The sequence below is a fragment of the Canis lupus genome, chromosome 4, assembly GCF_003254725.2.
Source record: "Canis lupus dingo isolate Sandy chromosome 4, ASM325472v2, whole genome shotgun sequence".
NCBI classification, from domain to species: Eukaryota; Metazoa; Chordata; class Mammalia; order Carnivora; family Canidae; genus Canis; species Canis lupus.
This window is the reverse complement of record NC_064246.1, coordinates 34,991,581-35,009,718: the sequence shown is the minus strand read 5'-3', so window position 1 is coordinate 35,009,718 and position 18,138 is coordinate 34,991,581. Positions and strand designations below refer to the sequence as shown.

General features: G+C 68.4%; 3 protein-coding genes across 6 annotated transcripts; all 3 read right to left on the bottom strand.

Annotated features, from left to right (window-relative positions):
- Nucleotides 1-1,370: 1,370 nt before the first annotated feature.
- FAM25A (family with sequence similarity 25 member A) lies at nucleotides 1,371-8,925 on the bottom strand. The gene is made up of 5 exons (XM_049109101.1): nucleotides 8,783-8,925; nucleotides 4,771-4,966; nucleotides 3,220-3,894; nucleotides 2,254-2,316; nucleotides 1,371-1,550 (listed from the first exon to the last, which is right to left on the bottom strand). Exons 3-5 carry the CDS (start codon nucleotides 3,290-3,292, stop codon nucleotides 1,417-1,419), a joined length of 270 nt encoding a protein of 89 aa, XP_048965058.1. The 5' UTR covers nucleotides 3,293-3,894; nucleotides 4,771-4,966; nucleotides 8,783-8,925; the 3' UTR covers nucleotides 1,371-1,416.
- Nucleotides 8,926-8,935: 10 nt separating this feature from the next.
- ADIRF (adipogenesis regulatory factor) lies at nucleotides 8,936-11,104 on the bottom strand. Its single transcript, XM_025434806.3, has 3 exons — nucleotides 10,944-11,104; nucleotides 9,327-9,389; nucleotides 8,936-9,127 (listed from the first exon to the last, which is right to left on the bottom strand). The coding sequence occupies exons 1-3, from the start codon at nucleotides 11,002-11,004 to the stop codon at nucleotides 9,024-9,026; spliced, it is 228 nt and encodes a 75-aa protein (XP_025290591.1). The 5' UTR covers nucleotides 11,005-11,104; the 3' UTR covers nucleotides 8,936-9,023.
- Nucleotides 11,105-13,886: 2,782 nt separating this feature from the next.
- SNCG (synuclein gamma) lies at nucleotides 13,887-18,121 on the bottom strand. 4 transcript variants are annotated; one of them, XM_025434499.3, is made up of 6 exons: nucleotides 17,989-18,121; nucleotides 17,237-17,494; nucleotides 16,571-16,612; nucleotides 16,187-16,314; nucleotides 14,324-14,395; nucleotides 13,887-14,165 (listed from the first exon to the last, which is right to left on the bottom strand). In XM_025434499.3, exons 2-6 carry the CDS (start codon nucleotides 17,355-17,357, stop codon nucleotides 14,145-14,147), a joined length of 384 nt encoding a protein of 127 aa, XP_025290284.1. In that variant the 5' UTR covers nucleotides 17,358-17,494; nucleotides 17,989-18,121; the 3' UTR covers nucleotides 13,887-14,144. The 4 variants fall into 4 exon arrangements, 1 of the variants encoding a protein (XP_025290284.1); XR_004815288.2 differs by lacking the exons at nucleotides 13,887-14,165; nucleotides 17,989-18,121 and adding exons at nucleotides 15,018-15,201; nucleotides 15,326-15,510 and having other exon boundaries at nucleotides 14,322-14,395; XR_007410190.1 differs by lacking the exons at nucleotides 13,887-14,165; nucleotides 17,989-18,121 and adding an exon at nucleotides 15,018-15,510 and having other exon boundaries at nucleotides 14,322-14,395.
- Nucleotides 18,122-18,138: the final 17 nt, after the last annotated feature.

Genomic DNA, 18,138 nt, shown 5'->3' with positions numbered 1-18,138 from the left:
CGGGGCTGTTCGCGACTTAGGAGCCACTTCTTTAAAAAAGCCAGAAATGTGATGACCAACTCTCATGCTCCTTAAAACATCTTTTCGTCCAATTTCTGTGAAGAACCAGTAACTTCGGGCAAGATAAGGAAGCGATGTTTCCCTGCCGAAGGCCAGGCTAGGTGCCGCTCGCACACGTCTACCTCGTGGGTGCTGCCCCTCGGGGCGCGGAGAGGGCTGGGCGTTCTCGGCCGCTGGCTCCTGGGGCCTGACCGGGCTGGGGCGGCTAGCGGGGCCCATAACTACCTGACCGGGTCTGTGACTGTCTGACCCCACACGTGCTTCTCCGGGACCCTTTCCGAACACGAAGCACCGCGAGTGAGCCTGCCGGCCATCCTCCACGGGGACGGCTCACGGAAGCCCCAGGGGCGTGTGCGCCTGATTCTGCGCCTTCCCCGGGGCTGTTGGGGGGCACTGGGGTATCGGGGGCCCCGGGGTGTCAGGGGGCAGTGAGGTGTCTATGGCCCCGGGGTGTCGGGGGTCAGTGAGGTGTCGGGGCCCTGGGGTCTCGGGGGGCAGTGAGGTGTTGGGGGCAGTGAGATGTCGGGGCCCCGGAATGTCGGGGGGCAGTGAGGTGTCGGTGGCCCCAGGGTGTTGGGGAGCAGTGAGGTATCGGCCCCGGGGTCTCGGGGAGCAGTGAGGTGTCAGGGACCCCAGGGTGTCAGGGGGCAGTGAGGTGTCGGGGCCCCAGGATGTCGGGGACAGTGAGGTGTCGGGGCCCCGGGGTCTCGGGGGGCAGTGAGGTGTCGGGGCCCGGGGTCTCGGGGGGCAGTGAGGTGTCGGGCCCCGGGGTCTCGGGGGGCAGTGAGGTGTCGGGCCCCGGGGTCTCGGGGGGCAGTGAGGTGTCGGGGCCCCGGGTCTCGGGGGGCAGTGAGGTGTCGGGGCCCCGGGGTCTCAGGGGGCAGTGAGGTGTCGGGGCCCCGGGGTCTCGGGGAGCAGTGAGGTGTCGGGGCCCCGGGGTCTCGGGAGACAGTGAGGTGTCAGGGTCTCGGGGGGCAGTGAGATGTTGGGGGGCAGTGAGGTGTCAGGGCCCTGGGGTCTCGGTGGTCAGTGAGATGTTGGGGAGCAGTGAGGTGTTAGGGGCCCCGGGGTGTTGGGGGGCAGTGAGGTGTCGGGGGCCCCAGGGTGTCGGGGGCCCCGGGCAGCGTCTGGGCAAGCCATCTCTTAGGACAGGTAGCCCCGCCCCTGACGACCAGCCAAGCTCCGTGGCGCTGGGAGAGATGTATGGGGCGGGGACCTAGTGACCCAGAGGGCGCCGCAGGCTGGCCTCCACCCCGCGGGGACCTGGGGGGCCTGTGTTTCCATTGCCCCAGGAAGGAGTGGCCACAAGCTGGTGGGGCGGCCCTTTATTGAGGCGCGGGAGCCCCTCAGGCCTGCTCATTGCCCCCGCGGGCCCAGGCCCTCCACGGCGTGGGCCACGGCGCCCGTCACGGCCTCGGTCACCGTTGCGGTGACGTCCTTCACTACTTTCTCTCCGGAGTCCTGGGCCTTCTTCAGGGCATCGGCGACGGCTGGCAGAGGGAGGGAGCAAGGCAGTGAGAGGGCAGCAGCCGGGGAAGGGGGGGGCCACAGCTGGAGGTCCCACAGCCCCAGGTCGCGGGGCATCCTCCCGGCGCCGCTCTACTGCCCTTCCTTTATGGCGGAAGCTTGGGAGGGTCCGTACTGGGGGGTTTACCGGGCCCACCTGGGCTGTCACGGGCTGGTCCCCACTCACGGGCCACCCCAACTCTCCCAGCCGCTGCCCACTGCGGACACGGGAACGGCGTCCCGGCCCCGACCCCGGCCCTGACCCCGAGCTCTGACCCCGATCTCTGACCCCGACCCCTCACCCCAACCCCTGGCCCCGGACCCTCCATCACTCCAATGTCTGTGGCCACTGGGTGCCTGGCCCGCCTGTCACCTCATGCTTACACAACTGGAGTGTTTCATGGGAGGGACCCAGTGCGCGTGCACGTGTGCTGCCATGGGTGTGTGTCACCTTGTGACCTCCACAGAAAGGATGGGGACTGTATCTGCTCTGGGGGGGCGCCCCTGCTCCGGGGTGGCCGCGGGGTACCGGCTGGCCTCCTTCCCCGCAAAAGGGTTAAGGCGGGGCTCACCTGCTGGCCCAGGCTGCGGGCTGCGCTCCTACCCGCGCTTCCCTCCGGCTCCTCCAGCCGCCCTCCTCCCCCGCCACCCCCCCACCCCCGCACCCCACACCCCTACCTTTCTTACCTTTCTCTCCGGCCTCCTTGGCGTGCTCTAGTACCTCCTTCACCACTCCCTCCACGGCGTGAACTGGAAAGATGAGAAGCCCAGAGTGAGAGCCCGCGGCCCAGGGCATCCCGGGCGCCACCCCGGGCGGGACTCCCCGGTTTACGTCCGCGACCCGGTGGGGCGGGGGCAGCAGCCTGAGAGCCCAGCGGACACCTGGATGCCCGCCCTGCCTGGCAGCGGCTGGAAGCACAAGCAGGCCTTCCTTCCTTCCCCCACGGGGCCTGGGGCCAAGGGCGGCCTGTCCCCAGGTCAGGGCACCTCTGGGGTGCGGGCCCGCCCCCGCCTGACGCCGCAGGAGGGAAACAGACCCCCAAGGGGTGTCTGGAGTTGGGGGGCAGCAGCCAGCCCGGAAGGCTTTGGCGTCAGGAGTCGGGCCGCGGCAGGGGCTGGGGGACGGTGACAAGGGCAGGCCACTGAGGCCAGCAGATGACACAGGGCGGGTGGCGGGCGGCCAGGCACAACCGGGGGGACCTGGACTGGCCTCCCGACACAGTCGCGGTGTCTGTGGACAGACAGGGGCTGCTGAGGACTTTAGAGAAATTGGAAATGGCCTTTGGCCCCAGGGCCGACGTGGAACCCAGTCGCCCGGTTCCGTTTGAAGCTGTAAACCGATGGCCCAGGTGGAAACGGCTCTTCCCTCCTGTCTGGGGCTACTCTGATGCCTGAGGGTCCCAGCCATCGAGGCCCTCCCAGCACCTCCCGGGGCCTCCCCTGTGCTGCCGTCCCTCCTGCCCTCGTCCCAGGCCCCAGGGACGGGTCTGAGCCACAGAGGCCTGTTGGGGCCATGGCCGCTCAGGATCCCGCCCAAGCCACCTCCGCCCCATCCTCGCGGGGCCAGGGCCCCCCAGGGGGTGTGGGATCAGCCTCCAACAGGCCCAGCCCTGGGAGAAGGGCCCAGGGAGAAAGGAGCCTCGGGGTCCTCACCAGCCTCCTCGGTGGCCTTCTCGGTGCGGTGGGCCAGGCCCTCGGCGGCGAGTTTCCCCAGGCCTCCCAGCATGGCGCGGTGACAGGTGGCAACTGAGCAGGGTGCAGGGCCTGGGCCCGCCTGCCTTTATAGGCGCCTGGCCCTGCGCCCGGGGCCGCCAAGTGGGTCAGGGGTGAGTCAGCGCAGGGGTGGGAAAGAGGCCGGGTGGGGCCCCGAGCTCCGACTGCAGCCCTGCCCCTCTGGCCTCGAGACCCCGCACCCCGGGCCGGGACCCGCCAGGGCCCACGGAGTCAGCTCGGGACAAGGCCCTGCCCCACCGCGGCCTGGGTGCCTGGGGAGGCAGGAGGCCGGGCGGGGCTGCGCACCCACTTGGGCCTCGGGCTTCCAGCCCGCCGTCCGGGATGCCCAGGATGGCCTAGTTAGGGGCCTGAGGGCCTGGGCACCTGGCCACCTGGGGGGCCCTTCGGCCCAGGAGCGAGGGCAGCGGGGCCATCGGGCCCAGGAACTCAGCCTGCAGCGTCTGCAGCTTTCACTGGAAATTTCATGAGTGTGTGTGGGGCTCATCCTGCGGGGTCATCACGGTGCCTGGCCCAAGGCTGAGGAGGACACAGCACTGACCGGAAAGCCAGTGGCCCCTGGCTGGCAGGGAGCGACTCACAGGAGCACCCAGCACCCTGCACAGAGAAAGCCTGGCATGGGACGAGGCTTCTGGGAGGGGCCCTGCGAGGTCAGCGCGCCCCCAGGAGGCCCTAGGGGGGTAGAAGGGGGACCCACCACCACCGGGCAAGGTGTGCCCAGCCCTAGCCAGAATTCCAGAAAGCCACTCTACCGGCCCTGACCTGTCACATGCCTAAGGGCCAGGCTGCGTCCCTCATTACCCGGGATGGACAGACGCCCCAGCCACGTGCCGCACGCCGCACCCATTAGTCACGGGCCCAACCGAAGCCTCAGTTTCCACGTCTATAAAATGGGGACAGCCATGCCCTCGTGGCCGTGGCGCTGGGAGTCGGGGACCGTATGCCAAGCTCCAGAGGACTCTATTCCCCGCCCCTCGTCGCAGCTGTCTAGGGGAGGCCGCGTGGCGGCAAGCCCCGGGGTGACCAGCGCATGGGGCTGGTCGCGGGGGCAGAGGGCTGGGACTGTGGTCCCTGTGGATGCCACGAGGCCCAGGGCAGGGAGTGAGGCCTGACTAGTGTCTGCCCACCGGGTGCCACGGGCTGACGGCCCCCACACTCCTGCCTGGTGCCAGGAGGCCCGCGCTGTGGGCAGGGCCCCCTCGGCCTCCCCACAGGAGCTGGGGGCCTTCAGCAGCCTGGAGAGGCCCGGCTGCCCTGGACGGCCCGGGCCCAGATCGCGGTGCCCTGGCCCAGGTCTGCTGCCCTCGGCCTCCGGGCTCCAGCTCCGGCTTTCAGCCTGTGCACGGCGCTCCCACGCAGGGCTGGGCTCCAGCAAGGCCTCAGGCCCAGCGGCACGGCCTGCGAGAGGCTGAAGATGACCCAGCTGGTGCCACCCCGGAAGAGGCCCCAGGGAGCAGCTGGGAACACGGGCACCTGGGCCTGCCTGGCCTGAGTCACAGGTCACATCCAGCCTTTCCCGCGGGACAGTCAGGCCTTCAGAGGAGCCGACTAATCCTCCCAGTGGAATGTGGTCAACAGCTCATTTGGCAAAGGACCCACTGGCTACATCACCCAGTCACGGAGCACCGATGTTTCCAATAACAAGTTGCCAACTTAGCAATTAGCGAATCTGAAAAATAAAAATAAAACATGTTTATTTTAAATGCTCCAGTCCTCGGGGCTGTCTTACGTTTAGAGCAGGACACCTGCTTTTGTGAGCTGAGCTGTGAGTGTCATAAATGTCAAATTTTGGGGACGCCTGGGTGGCTCAGCGGTGGAGCATCTGCCTTGGACTCAGGTTGTGACCCCGGGGTCCTGGGATCGAGACCCGCATGGGGTTTCCCGCAGGGAGCCTGCTTCTCCCCCTGCCTGTGTCTCTGCCTCTCTCTGTGTCTCTTGTGAGTAAATTAAAAAAAAAAAAAAAGGGTCATCCTGGGCCCGTATGGATGCCGAGGACGGCCGTGGCTCTAGGAGCCCCCCACCCCGGGACAGGAGCAGCAGCCACCGAGCAAGGAGGAGGGTGTGGGAGGAATAAGTACCTGCCCTCCCCTCTGCTCTCCGGAATATTCCCCACTGACTGAACTCAACTGGGGCTGAGGGGGGAGGCCTGCTGAGGCAGTTCCAGGGGCAGGTCCCGGGCGGGGCGGGGAGGAGCAGGTGGGCGCAGGTGGGCGCAGGTGGATTCCCTGTACGCAGCCCGCAGGCTCAGCACGCCAGAGCGCAGGCAGCGGGGCAGCTGCTTAGTTCTGAATAGTCGCCCTTCTCCTTTGGAGACCATAGGGAGGAGAAGGAGGAGGAGGATGGCGAAGGCCGCCAGCCCCACACACATCCAAGCCAGGAGCCAGGACACAAGCAGGGGAGCCCGGCAGGAGCAAGGAGGGAAGGCGAGGAAGTGCGGTGGGGCCCGTGCAGGTGGGGGGACAGGCCTGCAGCTCCGGGACTAGACTAGATGGCCCTCCAGCCAGAAGTCCTTGAACTGAGGACGTGAAGAAAGAAGGAAGGTGAGGCCCAGGAGCTGGGGGGGAGGGGCGGGACTGCGGAGGAGCCCCGCGTTCCCAGAGAAAACATGCCCCTGACAGGGCAGGGGCTGAAGCCCGGAGGCTGGGACTCCTCGAGGCCGGCTTGGCTCTAAGAGGCTGCGGGGCCAGGGCTGCGCACGTGGGTCCAACTCTGCGGGGAGGAGCGTGGGGGGCCTCGGGCCCTGGCCCCCTCCCAGACAATATCCCACCGGTACTTCGGATGTGGACTTGGGATTCCCAACAGCCTCCCACGTCGGGAAGACAGGGGCTTCCCGATGAACGCCGCGGGTTCTCTCTTCCTCCTCAGTGCCCGCCGGCTGCAGAGGGCTACTGCGTCACCCTGCCCCAGCAGCCGGCCCTCGGGCTCTCTCCGTCTCTATAGTGAATAAATCGTTAAAGAGAGAAAGTGGAAAATAGAAAATCCTGCTCCTTGTCTCTTATGTACTTTGTAATTTAACAGGAATCAGAGCTGAGAAGTCAAGGGGAACTGAAATGTAATGTTTTGTTTTGTTTTTCAAGAAAACTTTATTTATTCCTGAGAGACACAGAAAGAGGCAGAGCCCCAGCCCGAGGGAGAAGCAGACTCCTGGCGGGGAGCCTGATACAGGACTCGATCCCAGGACCCCGGGGTCACGCCCTGGGCCCAAGGCAGCTGCTCAACCAGGCACCCCCCACAACGTAATGTTGTTTGGCTCCATGAGGGACTGGAATCTGTAGAATCAGGAATTATTTGGGGGAATCGCTAATGGAAGGGTTGATCAAGACCCAGCAGGTGCAGTGGCCGCAGCCTTCTCCCCCGCAGCAGTCCTCCGGGGGGAGGGAGCTGCACGCGCCAAGTCCTGGGGGTTAGGAGCAGGGTCAGGCCCAGGCCCAGGGGGCAGGGAGGCAGGGGGCAGGGGGCAGGGAGCGAGACGAAGCTTCAGGGCTGAACACGGGGGAACCACATCCTCTTGTGGGTGCAAGGATGCGCCCCGGGACTGACTGAAGGAACTGGGGCCCCGGGCCTCCCTTCCTTTCCCTTCCTGCTCTGCGCTCCCAGCACCTTGGCTTGTCCTCAGGCTTGCTCCCTGGTTACAAGTGGCCGCCAAGGTTGCAAGCATCACCTCCAGCCACAGAAATTCTCCTTTTTTTTTGGATGGAAAGCTCTTTCCTGAGGCCCCCTGGTCCCCAGGTGCGCTCCCCGGTCTCCTTGGCCGCAGCTGGGCCCCCCCATCCCTGGGGCAGTTTCCGCGGAGCCCTGGGTCAGGAGGGATCTGGGTCACCAGGGGAGGAACGCCGCCGGAGCGATGCCACCCAGCCCCCCTCGTGGCCCCAGGACCTCTCCCGACCCTGCACCACCGGGGGCGGGCTCCCGCAGGCGCTGGAAGGACCCCAGCCTCGCAGACCCCCCGGCCTCCCCGTGGGCCGCGGGGAGCAGCCTCAGGAGCACACTAGGCGGGGAGCAGGGACCCAGGGGTGGGGCCGGGCTGGCCCTGGGGGAGACCTGGGCAGGCTGCCTCGCCGATGGGGACCCGCCACCGCCTGGGGTCCCGGGAGCAGGGACGGGGGCCGGTAGAGCAGGGCTGCGCCCGAGGGCGGCCACCGGGCAGCCCCGAGCCAGGGAGGCGGGCGTCCCGGGCCGGCGTCGCCTGCGTGGGCAGGTGCTGCGGGGGAACCAACCTGCGGGCCCGAGGCCCCAGGGCGCTGCGGGACCCACGGAGGGCCTGGCGGCGCCAGGCAGGGGCGCTGGGCCAGGGTCGCGCCCCGCGGACCCCTCCTGCCGTCGGGACCGCGGCCCCTCCCCGGGGCGTGTGGTGGGCGGGGCTACGGGTTGTGGGCGGGGCCCGGCCCCGGGGCCTGTGGTGGGCGGGTTTGTGGGCGGGGCCCCAGCGGGCTCCCGGGGCGTGTCGTGGGCGGGGCTACGGGTTGTGGGCGGGGCCCCGGCCCGAGGCCTGTGGAGGGCGGGTTTGTGGGCGGGGCTCCAGCGGGCTCCCGGGGCGTGTGGTGGGCGGGGCTACGGGTTGTGGGCGGGGCCCGGCCCCGGGGCCTGTGGTGGGCGGGTTTGTGGGCGGGGCTCCAGCGGTCTGTGGGGCGGGCGGCGGGCGGCGGGCGGGGCCCCGGCCCCGGGGCCTGTGGTGGGCGGGGCTCCAGCGGGCTCCCGGGGCGTGTCGTGGGCGGGGCTACGGGTTGTGGGCGGGGCCCGGCCCCGGGGCCTGTGGTGGGCGGGTTTGTGGGCGGGGCTCCAGCGGTCTGTGGGGCGGGCGGCGGGCGGGGCCCCGGCCCCGGGGCCTGTGGTGGGCGGGGCTCCAGCGGGCTCCCGGGGCGTGTCGTGGGCGGGGCTACGGGTTGTGGGCGGGGCCCCGGCCCGAGCCCTGTGGTGGGCGGGTTTGTGGGCGGGTCTCCAGCGGGCTCCCGGGGCGTGTCGTGGGCGGGGCTACGGGGTTGTGGGCGGGGCCCCGACCCCGGGCGTACGGTGGGCGGGGCTCCCCGGGGCGTGTCGTGGGCGGGGCTACAGCGGGCTCCCGGGGCGTGTCGTGGGCGGGGCTCCCTCAGCCTGTTTCCCCTCCCCCCAATGGGGCGCGGCTGCTCGGGCGCGCTCAGCCTCCCGGCCTGGCGGTGACTCACCGCCGGGTGGGGTCGGTGCGTAAACACCCCGCGGGGGGAGTGGGGGTGCTGAAGTCCTGCTCCTGCGACTCCGCGTCGTCCCCAGGGCCCCGCGACCCGAGGTCCTGCCAGCCTGTGCTCCCAGCCTCCAGGCCCAGGTCCAGGGAGCAGTTCCCGAAGCCCCTGCCCTTGCAGCCCCTCGCCCCCCTCCCCCCTGAGCTGAGCCCTTCGAGCCCGAGGGGCCCTGGTGTCCCCTCCTAGGAGGGTGGGGTTCCCGGAGTGGGGGGAGCCGTTGGGGAATGGGGGACAGGGTGGCCCCAGATGGCAGCGGGAGGCACGCGTACCTCTGTATTTGCAGTTGAGACCTTGGGCAAAGACCCTTGGACACTGTCGGCCTGAGTTCTGGCTGTCCGGGCGGGGTTTCTGGATACGGGGGCTCAGCTCTAGGCACAGAGGGCTGGGCCCAGCTTGTGGAGAGGCATGAAGCGGACACGAGGTAGGAACCAGGGCTTTAATAGGGCAGCAGGCCAAAGGCTCGCCGCAGCTCAGGGCCTGGAGGCCAGTCATCCATGTCTCCCTCTGGCATTACTTGAAGCCTAATTTTTTCCCAAAACCTGAGAAAGTCTCAGAGGCCTGGTTAGCAGTCTTGTCGATGGTTTCCTGGGTGGACTTGGCCACCTGGTCCATGGCTGGGGAAGGAAAGGAGAAAGCAGATGAGAGCCAGGCCCCGGGAACCAGAGCCCTGGAGGGTTGGGCTGGCTTGGGTCACCATCCCCAGGAAGCAGTGTGGGCAGAGGGCCTTCAGGGCAGAGGGGTGTCCGGGCGAGGGCTGCACAGGGTGGGGATTGTGCTGGGGCGCCCACCCTCCTGCCCACCAGCCCGCCAGACCTTTCTGTCCTGCTTCTGTGGCCTGATCCACCACTTGCTGGGCCGACGCTCCTGCCGCAGTCACTGGAACAGAGAGATGAGGCCTTTAGACCCTGTCGCCACAATGCTGACCACAGGGCCCCACCCCTGCTCCCCCACATCTGTTCTTTCTCTAGAGTAGCCTGTCCTACAGGCCCAAGGGTCCGATGCCATCGAAGTAAAGTCCTTTGACTAAGGCTATCCAGCCCGTGAGGCACAGGCACCCTTTCCATTGCCTCTGGGGTGTTGGTGGTTATTTATAACTCTGGGCTCCTCCCCTCTGCCCTGCTTCTCTTCCCAAATCCAGGATTGCAGAGAAAAGTATCCCAAGGGAGGCTGGAGCTGGAATCTGGGCTGGCGCTGCTCCTGGGCATGGCACAGGAAGGACCCTGTCCCCTTTTCCACAGTTTCTCCCCAGAAGCCTAATGCAGATGCCTCAGTTGCCACCTTTCGTGCTTGGGGACTCGACTTCTGCGAGGCCCTCTCCCCCTGTCTCCGTGCCTTGCCCCAGAGGGCACACAAGCAATGATGCTAGTGCCTCGGTGGGCAGGCAACTGGAGGCATTAGGAGATGAAATCCGGAGAAGAGGTGACGCTTCCAAGGTCAGGCCATATCCTCTGGACCCGAGTTCCTGCCTGTGGTGAACAGGGTTTCCAGGGGCTCAAGTGGGTCCCACCTGCTGGGTGAGCAGACAAGTGGCTCAGGCCTCCAGAGCTCTGACTCATCCTTTTTGCTGAACAGGAAAGAACCTGCTTTACTCAGACTCTGGGCCGGGGGGTGGGGGGTGGGGGCGCGTCAGGCAGGCCCTGGGTCTGGCTCCCAAAGCCTCCCCACCTGGCCTATGTGACAGAACCAGTCTGGGCCACAGATGGGGAAGGTGAGGCCGGGAAGGAAGGGCCTTGTACACTGGCTTCCTGGTAGCACTTTGGTTCCAGGGGAGCGACTGTGGGGTTCCCTCAGTGCTGAGGGGGCCCCTCAGCAACTGGGGCCCTGGTGAAGGAGGGAGTTAGTTTGGGTGTCATCTGTTGACTGGGACATGGGCCGGACACACTGGGAACTGGTGTCCAGAGGGAGGCTGACCTGGGACTGGAGGAGCAGCTGGGGGGGGGGGGGCGGGCTCCTCACCTTCCCTACCCCCAGCCCGCCGCCCCCCCCAGCCCCCCTGCAGCCACGGAACCTCAGGCCTGAGGAGGAAAGAGCTGGAGGTGGAGAAACAAGGCTGGGGACCTGCCCTCTGGGGCGAGGGGAGGAAGGCCCTCGGGGTGAACACATGGAAGGAAACGGGTGGGGGACAGGACAAGGCCGGGGTTGGGCCGCTGCCACCACTCCATCGGGTCCAGTGCGCCTCGCAGAGTCGGGGGCAGAGATGGTTCTGGGGTGCCAGGCGCTCCCCCCGGGCCTTCGCCCTCCCCTAGGAACCGGGGGCGCTCCGGATGGGGTGGGCCGGTGCCCCGTGCAGCCTCCGCCCCGGCTCCCAGCGATGCCCGTCCGCGGAACTCCTGGGGTACCCTGTTTCCCCACGGAAGGCACCCTGTCCAGCCCGGGCCCCTGGGCAGGGCCCCCCCCAACCGCCTTGGGCCCGCAGCCGGGCGTCCTCACCCGCCTCCTGGGCCGCCCCCTGCACGTGCTGCTTCAGGTCCTGCAGGCCCTTGCCGGCCATGGCCAGGGCTCCGCTCCGGGAGGGCGCTGGGTGCTGGAGCCGGTCGCCCTGGGCCCCGCGCAGCGCAGCTTTATAAGGTGCCCGAGGGCCCGCCCCGCGCGGTGGGGGGGAGTGGGGGGGCAGGGGGGAGCGGGGGTACGGGGCGGTTCCCAGCAGACCCGCCCCGGAGGACTGGGCCGCGCTCCAGCCCCCCCTCAACCCTCCCCTCCCTGCGCATCCGGCCCGGGCGGCGGCCCCACCGGGTCTGGAGGGGCCGAGGGGTGCAGGGGTGGGGCGGGGGTGCAGAGAGGGGCTGGAGTAGCGGGGCGCCCGCGGCCTGACCCCCAGGATGCGGTGGCCGCAGCCTCGAGGCTGGGATCCCGCAGGAGCGGCTGCTGAGCGCGGCCCCGGCTCCAGGCAACCTCGGGAAGTGGGCGGTGCTGGTGTGTAGGGAGAAACTGAGGCACGGGGGCGAGCGCGGCCCCACCCAACGTCCCAAGGCGGGGCCTGGAATCCGGTCGCTGGGTGTGGACCCAAAGCCCGGCAGCGGCCCAGCGGCGATGCGCACTGCCCGCGGGGACCCCGCAGCGCCGCCCGCAGACCCACCCCCCACCCGGCCCGCCCGCAGACCTCCCCCCCGCAGACACCCCCGCAGACCCGCCGCAGCAGGCAGGGCGGGGAGGGGGCAGGTCCCGGCGGCGCCCGGAGCCCTGGCCGGGGTCTCCATCGCGGGTCCCCAGGGGCCTGCGAGCTGGGCGGGACGAGCCTCGGGTACCTGAGGTCCCCTCCCCCGGGCGCGCTGCAGAAGCGGTGACCACCTGTGCGGAAGCCGCAGAGCCCTGCGGAGCTCGCTCCCCGACGCTCCCCACCCCCCCCACCCCCCGCCCCGTCTGCAGGCCCCGCCTACGGTCCGCTCCCGCGGGCTCTAACGCGGGGGAGGAGGGGGCCGGAATAGGGCCGGCCCAGCGGCTCAGGCGGTAGGCACCGTAGTCACACTACTTGGGTTCACATACCCCCCACGGCAAGTCCCTCTCTCCCAGCCTCAGTGTACCCCATCCTTGATGGGCAGACAGAGGAGACAGTCTCCCCAAAGTGCTACTGGGAGGGTTAAAGGGGCTGGAGGATGCCCCACACTCGGCGGTGGGGGGCGGGGTCCTTCCACTGGGCCATTCACCCCGGGCTCCTCATGTAAGAAGAGGGGTACGGGGGGACCAGGTGTTCCTCAAGGAAAGTCGGGCACAGCCACAGGAGCCCACAGCACATAGTAGGGGTCCTTTTTTTTTTTTTTTTCTTAACATAGGCTCCATGCCTATGGTGGAAGCCAACCCATGGCTCAACCACTGAGGCACCCAGGCCCCACACCCACGGGGTTTTAAAGGCTAAGAGCACTGCAGGTGCCATGGGGTGGGTTACAGGCTTCCAGGACGGGGCACACATAGATGGTTGGCATTTGAGCCCAGGAACGGGCCCTGAGTAGGTGTGCAGGGGAGGAGTTAAGCACCAGGCACCCTTCTAGGTTCCTTCAGCAGAAGCAGATGGCCCTGGGAGCCTAGTGGTGCACTGTCCACAGGGGCTGGGTCTAGGTGTCCCCCCCCCCACCCCCCCCCCGCCAGTCACCTTCTTGGTCTTGCCCCTCCTCTCTTCTTCTTACAGTCTTACAGTTCAAAGAACTCTCAGGCACACCCAGGCCCCAGGTGGACGCTCCCAGGCATGCACGGGCCTGCTTGTGTGCTCACCTAGGAGCAGTACCCACCCCGACTGCCCTGAAGCTCTTCCAGACCCTTCACTCCTCCCACGGTGGGATTTGGGGGCCTGGGGGGACAGCAGCCCTCTGCTCCTTTCTGCCTCCTCAGCCGCGGATGCCCGTGGCCAGCAGGCTGGGAGACAACCCTGCTCAGCTGTGCTTGCCTGGCTTCCAGTCACCAGGGCTGGCCTTGACCCCTGCTTGCCACCACTGAGGCAGGATGTCAAAGGGGTGGTCTCCCTAGTGGCTGAATGCAGGCGTGGACTCAGCTCTGGCTGGAGGCTTGGGGCAAGTCGCCTAGATGAGCCCAGAGCGACTGGGTGCCAAAGGGGAAGGAGCCCCTCGGCTGCCTCTGAACAGGACCCCGGGCACAATGCCCATAGCACTTCATATAGGGCACCTGCCAGCCTGGTCCCCAGGTTGTTTTGAAACCCTGGCAGGGGTGGCATCTGCCATAAGCACGCCAGTCCACACCGTCAGGGTGGCTGTAGCAGAGCATGGGAGTTAACTGGGCGGCTCTGGAAGCAGGCAACCTTGGCGTCTGCCCAGGCCCAGGCTGCCTTGCTCTGTGGTCTCAAACAAGTTATTTAACCTCTCTGTTCCTCTGTTCCTCAGTTCATTCTTGGGGAAATTGGGGTCATACCAACAGTTTGTCCTGAGGATTAAATTAGGTGAAGTGCTCAGACCTGGGAGGGGCTCATTTTTACTACTTTCAAGGTGGAGGCTTGTGTTCCTGCATCTCAGAGGTCCTCTCTTCTAATGATCCTGGACACGACTTCTGGTGACGGACGAGGAAGCCCAGCCCAGGCTGGCTGGGGCCCGGCAGGAGGAGCCATGGGGTCAGGCGTGTGCCAGGAGCGCTCAGAGGCCTTGCCACGGGCCTAGCGGCGCGGCTCTGGTTACCGTGGGCTCGGGGCACAGCGCCGGGCTGTCTGCGGGAGCCACAGGGGGCCACTCCCTCCACGTAAAAACACAACTGTGTGGGCTCCCCGTTGCCTCTAGGGTGCCTATTCTCAGGAGGTTCCCGAAATGCCCAGGGTCTGCCCGCGGGGCACCTGGCCCCAGGCCTGCTTCCCAGAGCCCCGGCAGGCTGCCCAGCTCCCGATCCGGGTGCGGCCGCACCGAGGGGGCCCAGGCCCGGGAGGCCGGCGCAGAGGGCTTGAGTTCTAGTTGGAATTTATTTGAATTCACAGCAGCATCTGTGGGGTCATAGGGGCCGGGGGTCGGAGGCCTCGAGGGAGGGAGGGGGCGGAGGGGAAGGTGTCAGAGGCAGCTTGGGCGGACAGGCCTGTGGGGCGCTGGGTGTGGGCGCAGGGACACGGGCACCCAGGTCTCGCTCCAGGGCTGGGCGCTCTGAGGGAGGGTGGCCCGAGGCGGAGGGCTGCTCCCTGGGGCCTCCGCGGCTGACTTGCGTGCCTTAGTCTCCTCCACTCTTGGCCTGGGGGGAGACAGTGACCCTCACACACAGCCCGACGTGGCCACCCCGCGTGGACGGGGCCGGGGGTCATTCCTGGGGGGACCTCATGCGGCTGCCCCGAGCGCTCTGGGGCCCGGCGGGGAAGCAGGCCCAGGGCCCTCTGGGAGCCCAGCACTTGCCTCCTCAGCCACTTCCTCTTGCACTCTGGCTGCCTTGTCCTCCTGGGGGGCCGCAGGTTGTTCTAGGTCCTCCTGCGGGGGGCAAAGGGGAGCATGTGGGCTGTGTGGAGGCCGGCCACAACCAGGGCTCGAACGCCGTGGCTGGTAGAGGGCGGGAGGTGACGGAGTATGAGGCCCATCTGACCCCGGGAGCGACAGCGCCTCCTGGGGGGCCACCGCAGGGGCGCCAAGTGCCCTGCAGCCCAGCTTCGCTCCCCGCAGGCTCCTGGGCAGCGCACGGTCCTGTGGAGTGGGTGCGGTGGGGTGGGGTGCGGTGCAGTGGGGTGCGGTGGGTGGGCATAGCCCTGAAACCCTAGCTCAGCCTGCCTGGCCTCACCCTCAGCATCGCTGAGTCACAGGATCGTACACCCTTGTCCGACTGCCCCCTAAGTGACCCTCGGAGGAGGGGTATGTCATCTCCGTTCATGGGGCCAGGGAGGCTGAGCACCTGGATCAAGGCCTTGGAGCCCAGACGATGGGGCCTGCAGGGATCAGGTTTGGCTTGCTCCAGGCGCATCCCTAGCCCGACAGCACCCTTCTCTCTCCCTGCCTCCTAGATGGGCTCTGGGCTCAGCGGGGCCGCGGGGGGCCAGCAGGGGTTACCCAGTCCTCCCACTGCCTGCGTCCTGCTCCCTTGCCCCAGCCGCATACTCACCTAAGGTGGGCTGCCCCAGGGGGCGGTGGGGCACAGCTGCACGTAGCGCCAGCCGGGGTAATCAGCCTGGATCCCAGTCTTAGCCCCCGAGGGGCTTTAAAGGACACCAGACTGTGCCAGCCGTGGGGCAGGCCTTTGGGCAAAGGGTGGCGGCCACCTGCCTTGTCCCGCTGCCCTGTGGCACCTGAGGCCGGCCGATGGAGAGCTGTCAGGCGGTGCTGCACCCCCGAGGCTCACTGGGTGGGCATCCGACTGGTTTTTAGGTGTCACCAGGGAATGTCTCCCTCGGGGCGCCCCCCAGTACTCACCAGCCCTCGTTCCAGGCCCTCGCCACACCCCAGGGCCTCCCTAGCTGGGGGTTGGGGGTCGGACAGGCCTGGGTCCCGGAGTACCTTCGGGTGGTGCCCAGAGGCACAGATGATGGTCCGATAGTCACCAGCCTGCTGGGTGCTCAGGGCCATCCAGGAGGAAGTTTCCTGGGGCGCCCCCCTGCCTGGAGCTCCCACCCCCCATGTAGGCACAGGGTCACCGGGGCCACGGGGGTCACCAGGGTGCGAGGGGCGGGCCGCTCAGAGGACATGGGGCCCTGGGCTGGTCCTGAGGGTGGGCGCCCAGGGCCCCGCACTCCCCCGAAGCCGGGGTCCCCAATGCTCGGTCACCGGAGCTCCCCGCCCCGCAGCCAGGCCCTCGCCGCCCCACCTCACAGCCACGCCCTGTCCCCGGGGATTTTTTTGGATTAAACGAGTTAATAAGTGTGAAGTGCTCCAAGCTGAGCCTGCTTGGCCAGCTGGCCACCCACCCCAGGCTGCCCTGCACCGCCCCCGCAGTGCCCCGGCACCTGCACCCGCACCTGCACTTGCACCCGCACCCGTGGGCAAGGAGGTGCAGGGCGGGGTCCCGAGGGGGCGCTCCCCCCCTACCCCCTGCAGCCCGGTGGCCGGGGAAGTGCCACCCAGGAGGCTGGGGGACCCTGCTCGCCCTGGTGAGCTGCGCCCCATCACCCCATCGCAGAGGCCAGGAGCACGTGGGAGGAGCCTCACTTTGCAGCAGCCACACCCAGGGGCCTGAAGGTCCCGCGGTGCTCCCACCCGCGCTTCCCTGGAGGTGGGGGGGGGCTGTGGGGCTGCTCCTGAGCCTCCCGGGAGGGGCCAGCTGGGGCGGGGACCCACCTTTCGCACCACGCCGGAGGTGATGGCGATGTTCTCCGCTTCCTCCACTGTCTTGACTGCCACCGTGTTGATGCTGGTGACCACGGCCTCACTCACAGCGTTGGCCTGCTCCTTGGTCTTCTCGGCCACTGCAAGGGGACGTGGCTGTGGCTGGGCCCTGTCCTCCTGCGCCCCGCCCTTCCCCCAGCTGGGGCCTGGCCGGCCAAGTGCTCAGAACTGGAGGCCCTGGGCCACCCCCGTGACCCCAGAGAAGCCCTGGGGCAGCAGGAGGCCCTGCAGGGCTCTGGGTCCCAGCTGCGGGTAAGGACCCTGGGCTGGGGGCTTCAGGACCAGCCGGGGCCCCTGGAGGTCCTGGCCCTGCGGCCCCTGTCCCAGGCTCCTCACCTGAGGTTACGCTCTGCACCACATTCTCCTTGGTCTTGGCTCCTGGGGAGGAAACGGGGGCGTCAGGGCAAACAGAACAGCTGGGCAAGCTGTGGGGTCAGCGGCAGTCCCTTCAAAGGCTGCTTCCTGCCGCATCTGGAGGAAGGGGATGGATGGGAAGTGGCCGCCGGGCAGGGGCGACGGGCAGGGGGCTGCCAGAGGCCAAGCTTGCCAGGAAGTGGCGCAGGACAGAGCTGAGTCACCAGCTTCCGAGTGGGTGGGTGGCTGCCCAGGACCCCGGGGCTCGGGCTCCTCCCCCTGCCCCCCCACAGGGTGGGTCCCTGGGTGCTGAGCACCTGCCGGCTCGGCCCACAGAGGCTTCTCATGGAGCCTGAAGGGGGTGCTGGGGCAGGGACCTGGGTTGCATCCGTGCCCCCTTGCACGTGTGTGTGCACAGACAGGCGTGTCTGCGGGCTGCCTGCCCTCTCGCTGTCCTGCCCCAGGGACCCTGGGGGGCAGAGGGGCAGAGCAGAGACGGGGGACACTAGGGCTGGGGTACAGGGGACGGGGGCTCCAGGGCCTGGCACCCTGCTCCAACAGCCGGGTCCCCCCCATGCCTCCCTGGGGCTGGGGGCTCAGGCTGAGCCCCAGGGCTGCCCTGCCACGCCCTGCCTCTGCCGCACTCACCCACATACAGGACCCCCTCCTTGGTCTTCTCAGCCGCCTCCGTCACCCCCTGCTTGGTCTTCTCCACAGCGCCCACCACGCCCTCCTTGGCTATGGAGAAGCCTTTCTTGAAGACGTCCATGGTGTGGGCAGGGCAGGAGGCTGAGTGTCGCGGGGAGCGGTGGCCGGAGCTGGTGCCAGCACTGCTGCAGCCGCCTCCCCGCCACCGCCTCTTATTGACGCCCGTGAAATATTGATGATGCGGCGGCGGCGGCGGGGCTGCTGGGAGCAGGGGGGGAGAGGGCGGGGGGGCTGGGCGGCTCGTCCCTCACCGGCCCTTATGCATCCCCCACCCACCCCCCTGCCTGGAGCTGGCAGGCCCGGGGCCAGTGTCTGCCCCCCAGGGACAGAGGTGCTCAGAGGGGAGGTGGCTTTGCTACCAGCGTCCCAGGTAGGGCGGGGGTCAGGGTCCTCGGGCCGGTCAGGCAACACTGGCCAACCTCCCGCAGGACCAGCCTGGGCTGCTCGGTGAGTCACCAGTGCCGCGGTCACCTACCCCCCAGGATCCAGCAGAGGGTGCAAGGAGGGCTCCCCGTGGCCCGGCCTCCGGCCCCCAGTGCCACCTCCGACGCCCACCCCGGACACCCCATCCCTGTCTGTCTCCACCACCTGCTGGCTCCCACAGCCTGGGGCAAAGGGCGCGGAGTAGGCCTGAGGTGCCCCCCGTGTCCCGGCCACCAGCGGGGACGGGCAGCAGGCTCCCGGCCACTGACCCCCTTCCCGTGGCCCCGCTCCGCCCCGTGCTCCTCTCCTGGCTCCCGGGGACGCATGTGCTGCGGCCGCCTCCTGCGCCCCACACCTCCCGTGTCCCTGACCCGAGTCCTGTCGAGGCACGGAACCGGCCTGGGTAGTTGGCTGCCGTG

Coding starts and splice junctions, on each gene's coding strand:
- FAM25A (XM_049109101.1), bottom strand. CDS start 3,292: ATGCTGGGAGGCCTGGGGAAACTCGCCGCCGAGGGCCTGGCCCACCGC. Junction 2,317..3,219: donor GAAGGCCACCGAGGAGGCTG/GTGAGGACCCCG, acceptor TCATCTTTCCAG/TTCACGCCGTGGAGGGAGTG. Junction 1,551..2,253: donor CAAGGAGGCCGGAGAGAAAG/GTAAGAAAGGTA, acceptor TCCCTCTGCCAG/CCGTCGCCGATGCCCTGAAG.
- ADIRF (XM_025434806.3), bottom strand. CDS start 11,004: ATGGCCGGCAAGGGCCTGCAGGACCTGAAGCAGCACGTGCAGGGGGCG. Junction 9,390..10,943: donor GGGGGCGGCCCAGGAGGCGG/GTGAGGACGCCC, acceptor TCTCTGTTCCAG/TGACTGCGGCAGGAGCGTCG. Junction 9,128..9,326: donor CACAGAAGCAGGACAGAAAG/GTCTGGCGGGCT, acceptor TTCCTTCCCCAG/CCATGGACCAGGTGGCCAAG.
- SNCG (XM_025434499.3), bottom strand. CDS start 17,357: ATGGACGTCTTCAAGAAAGGCTTCTCCATAGCCAAGGAGGGCGTGGTG. Junction 16,613..17,236: donor GGAGGGGGTCCTGTATGTGG/GTGAGTGCGGCA, acceptor TTTCCTCCCCAG/GAGCCAAGACCAAGGAGAAT. Junction 14,396..16,186: donor CCTCCGGCGTGGTGCGAAAG/GTGGGTCCCCGC, acceptor TGCCCCCCGCAG/GAGGACCTAGAACAACCTGC.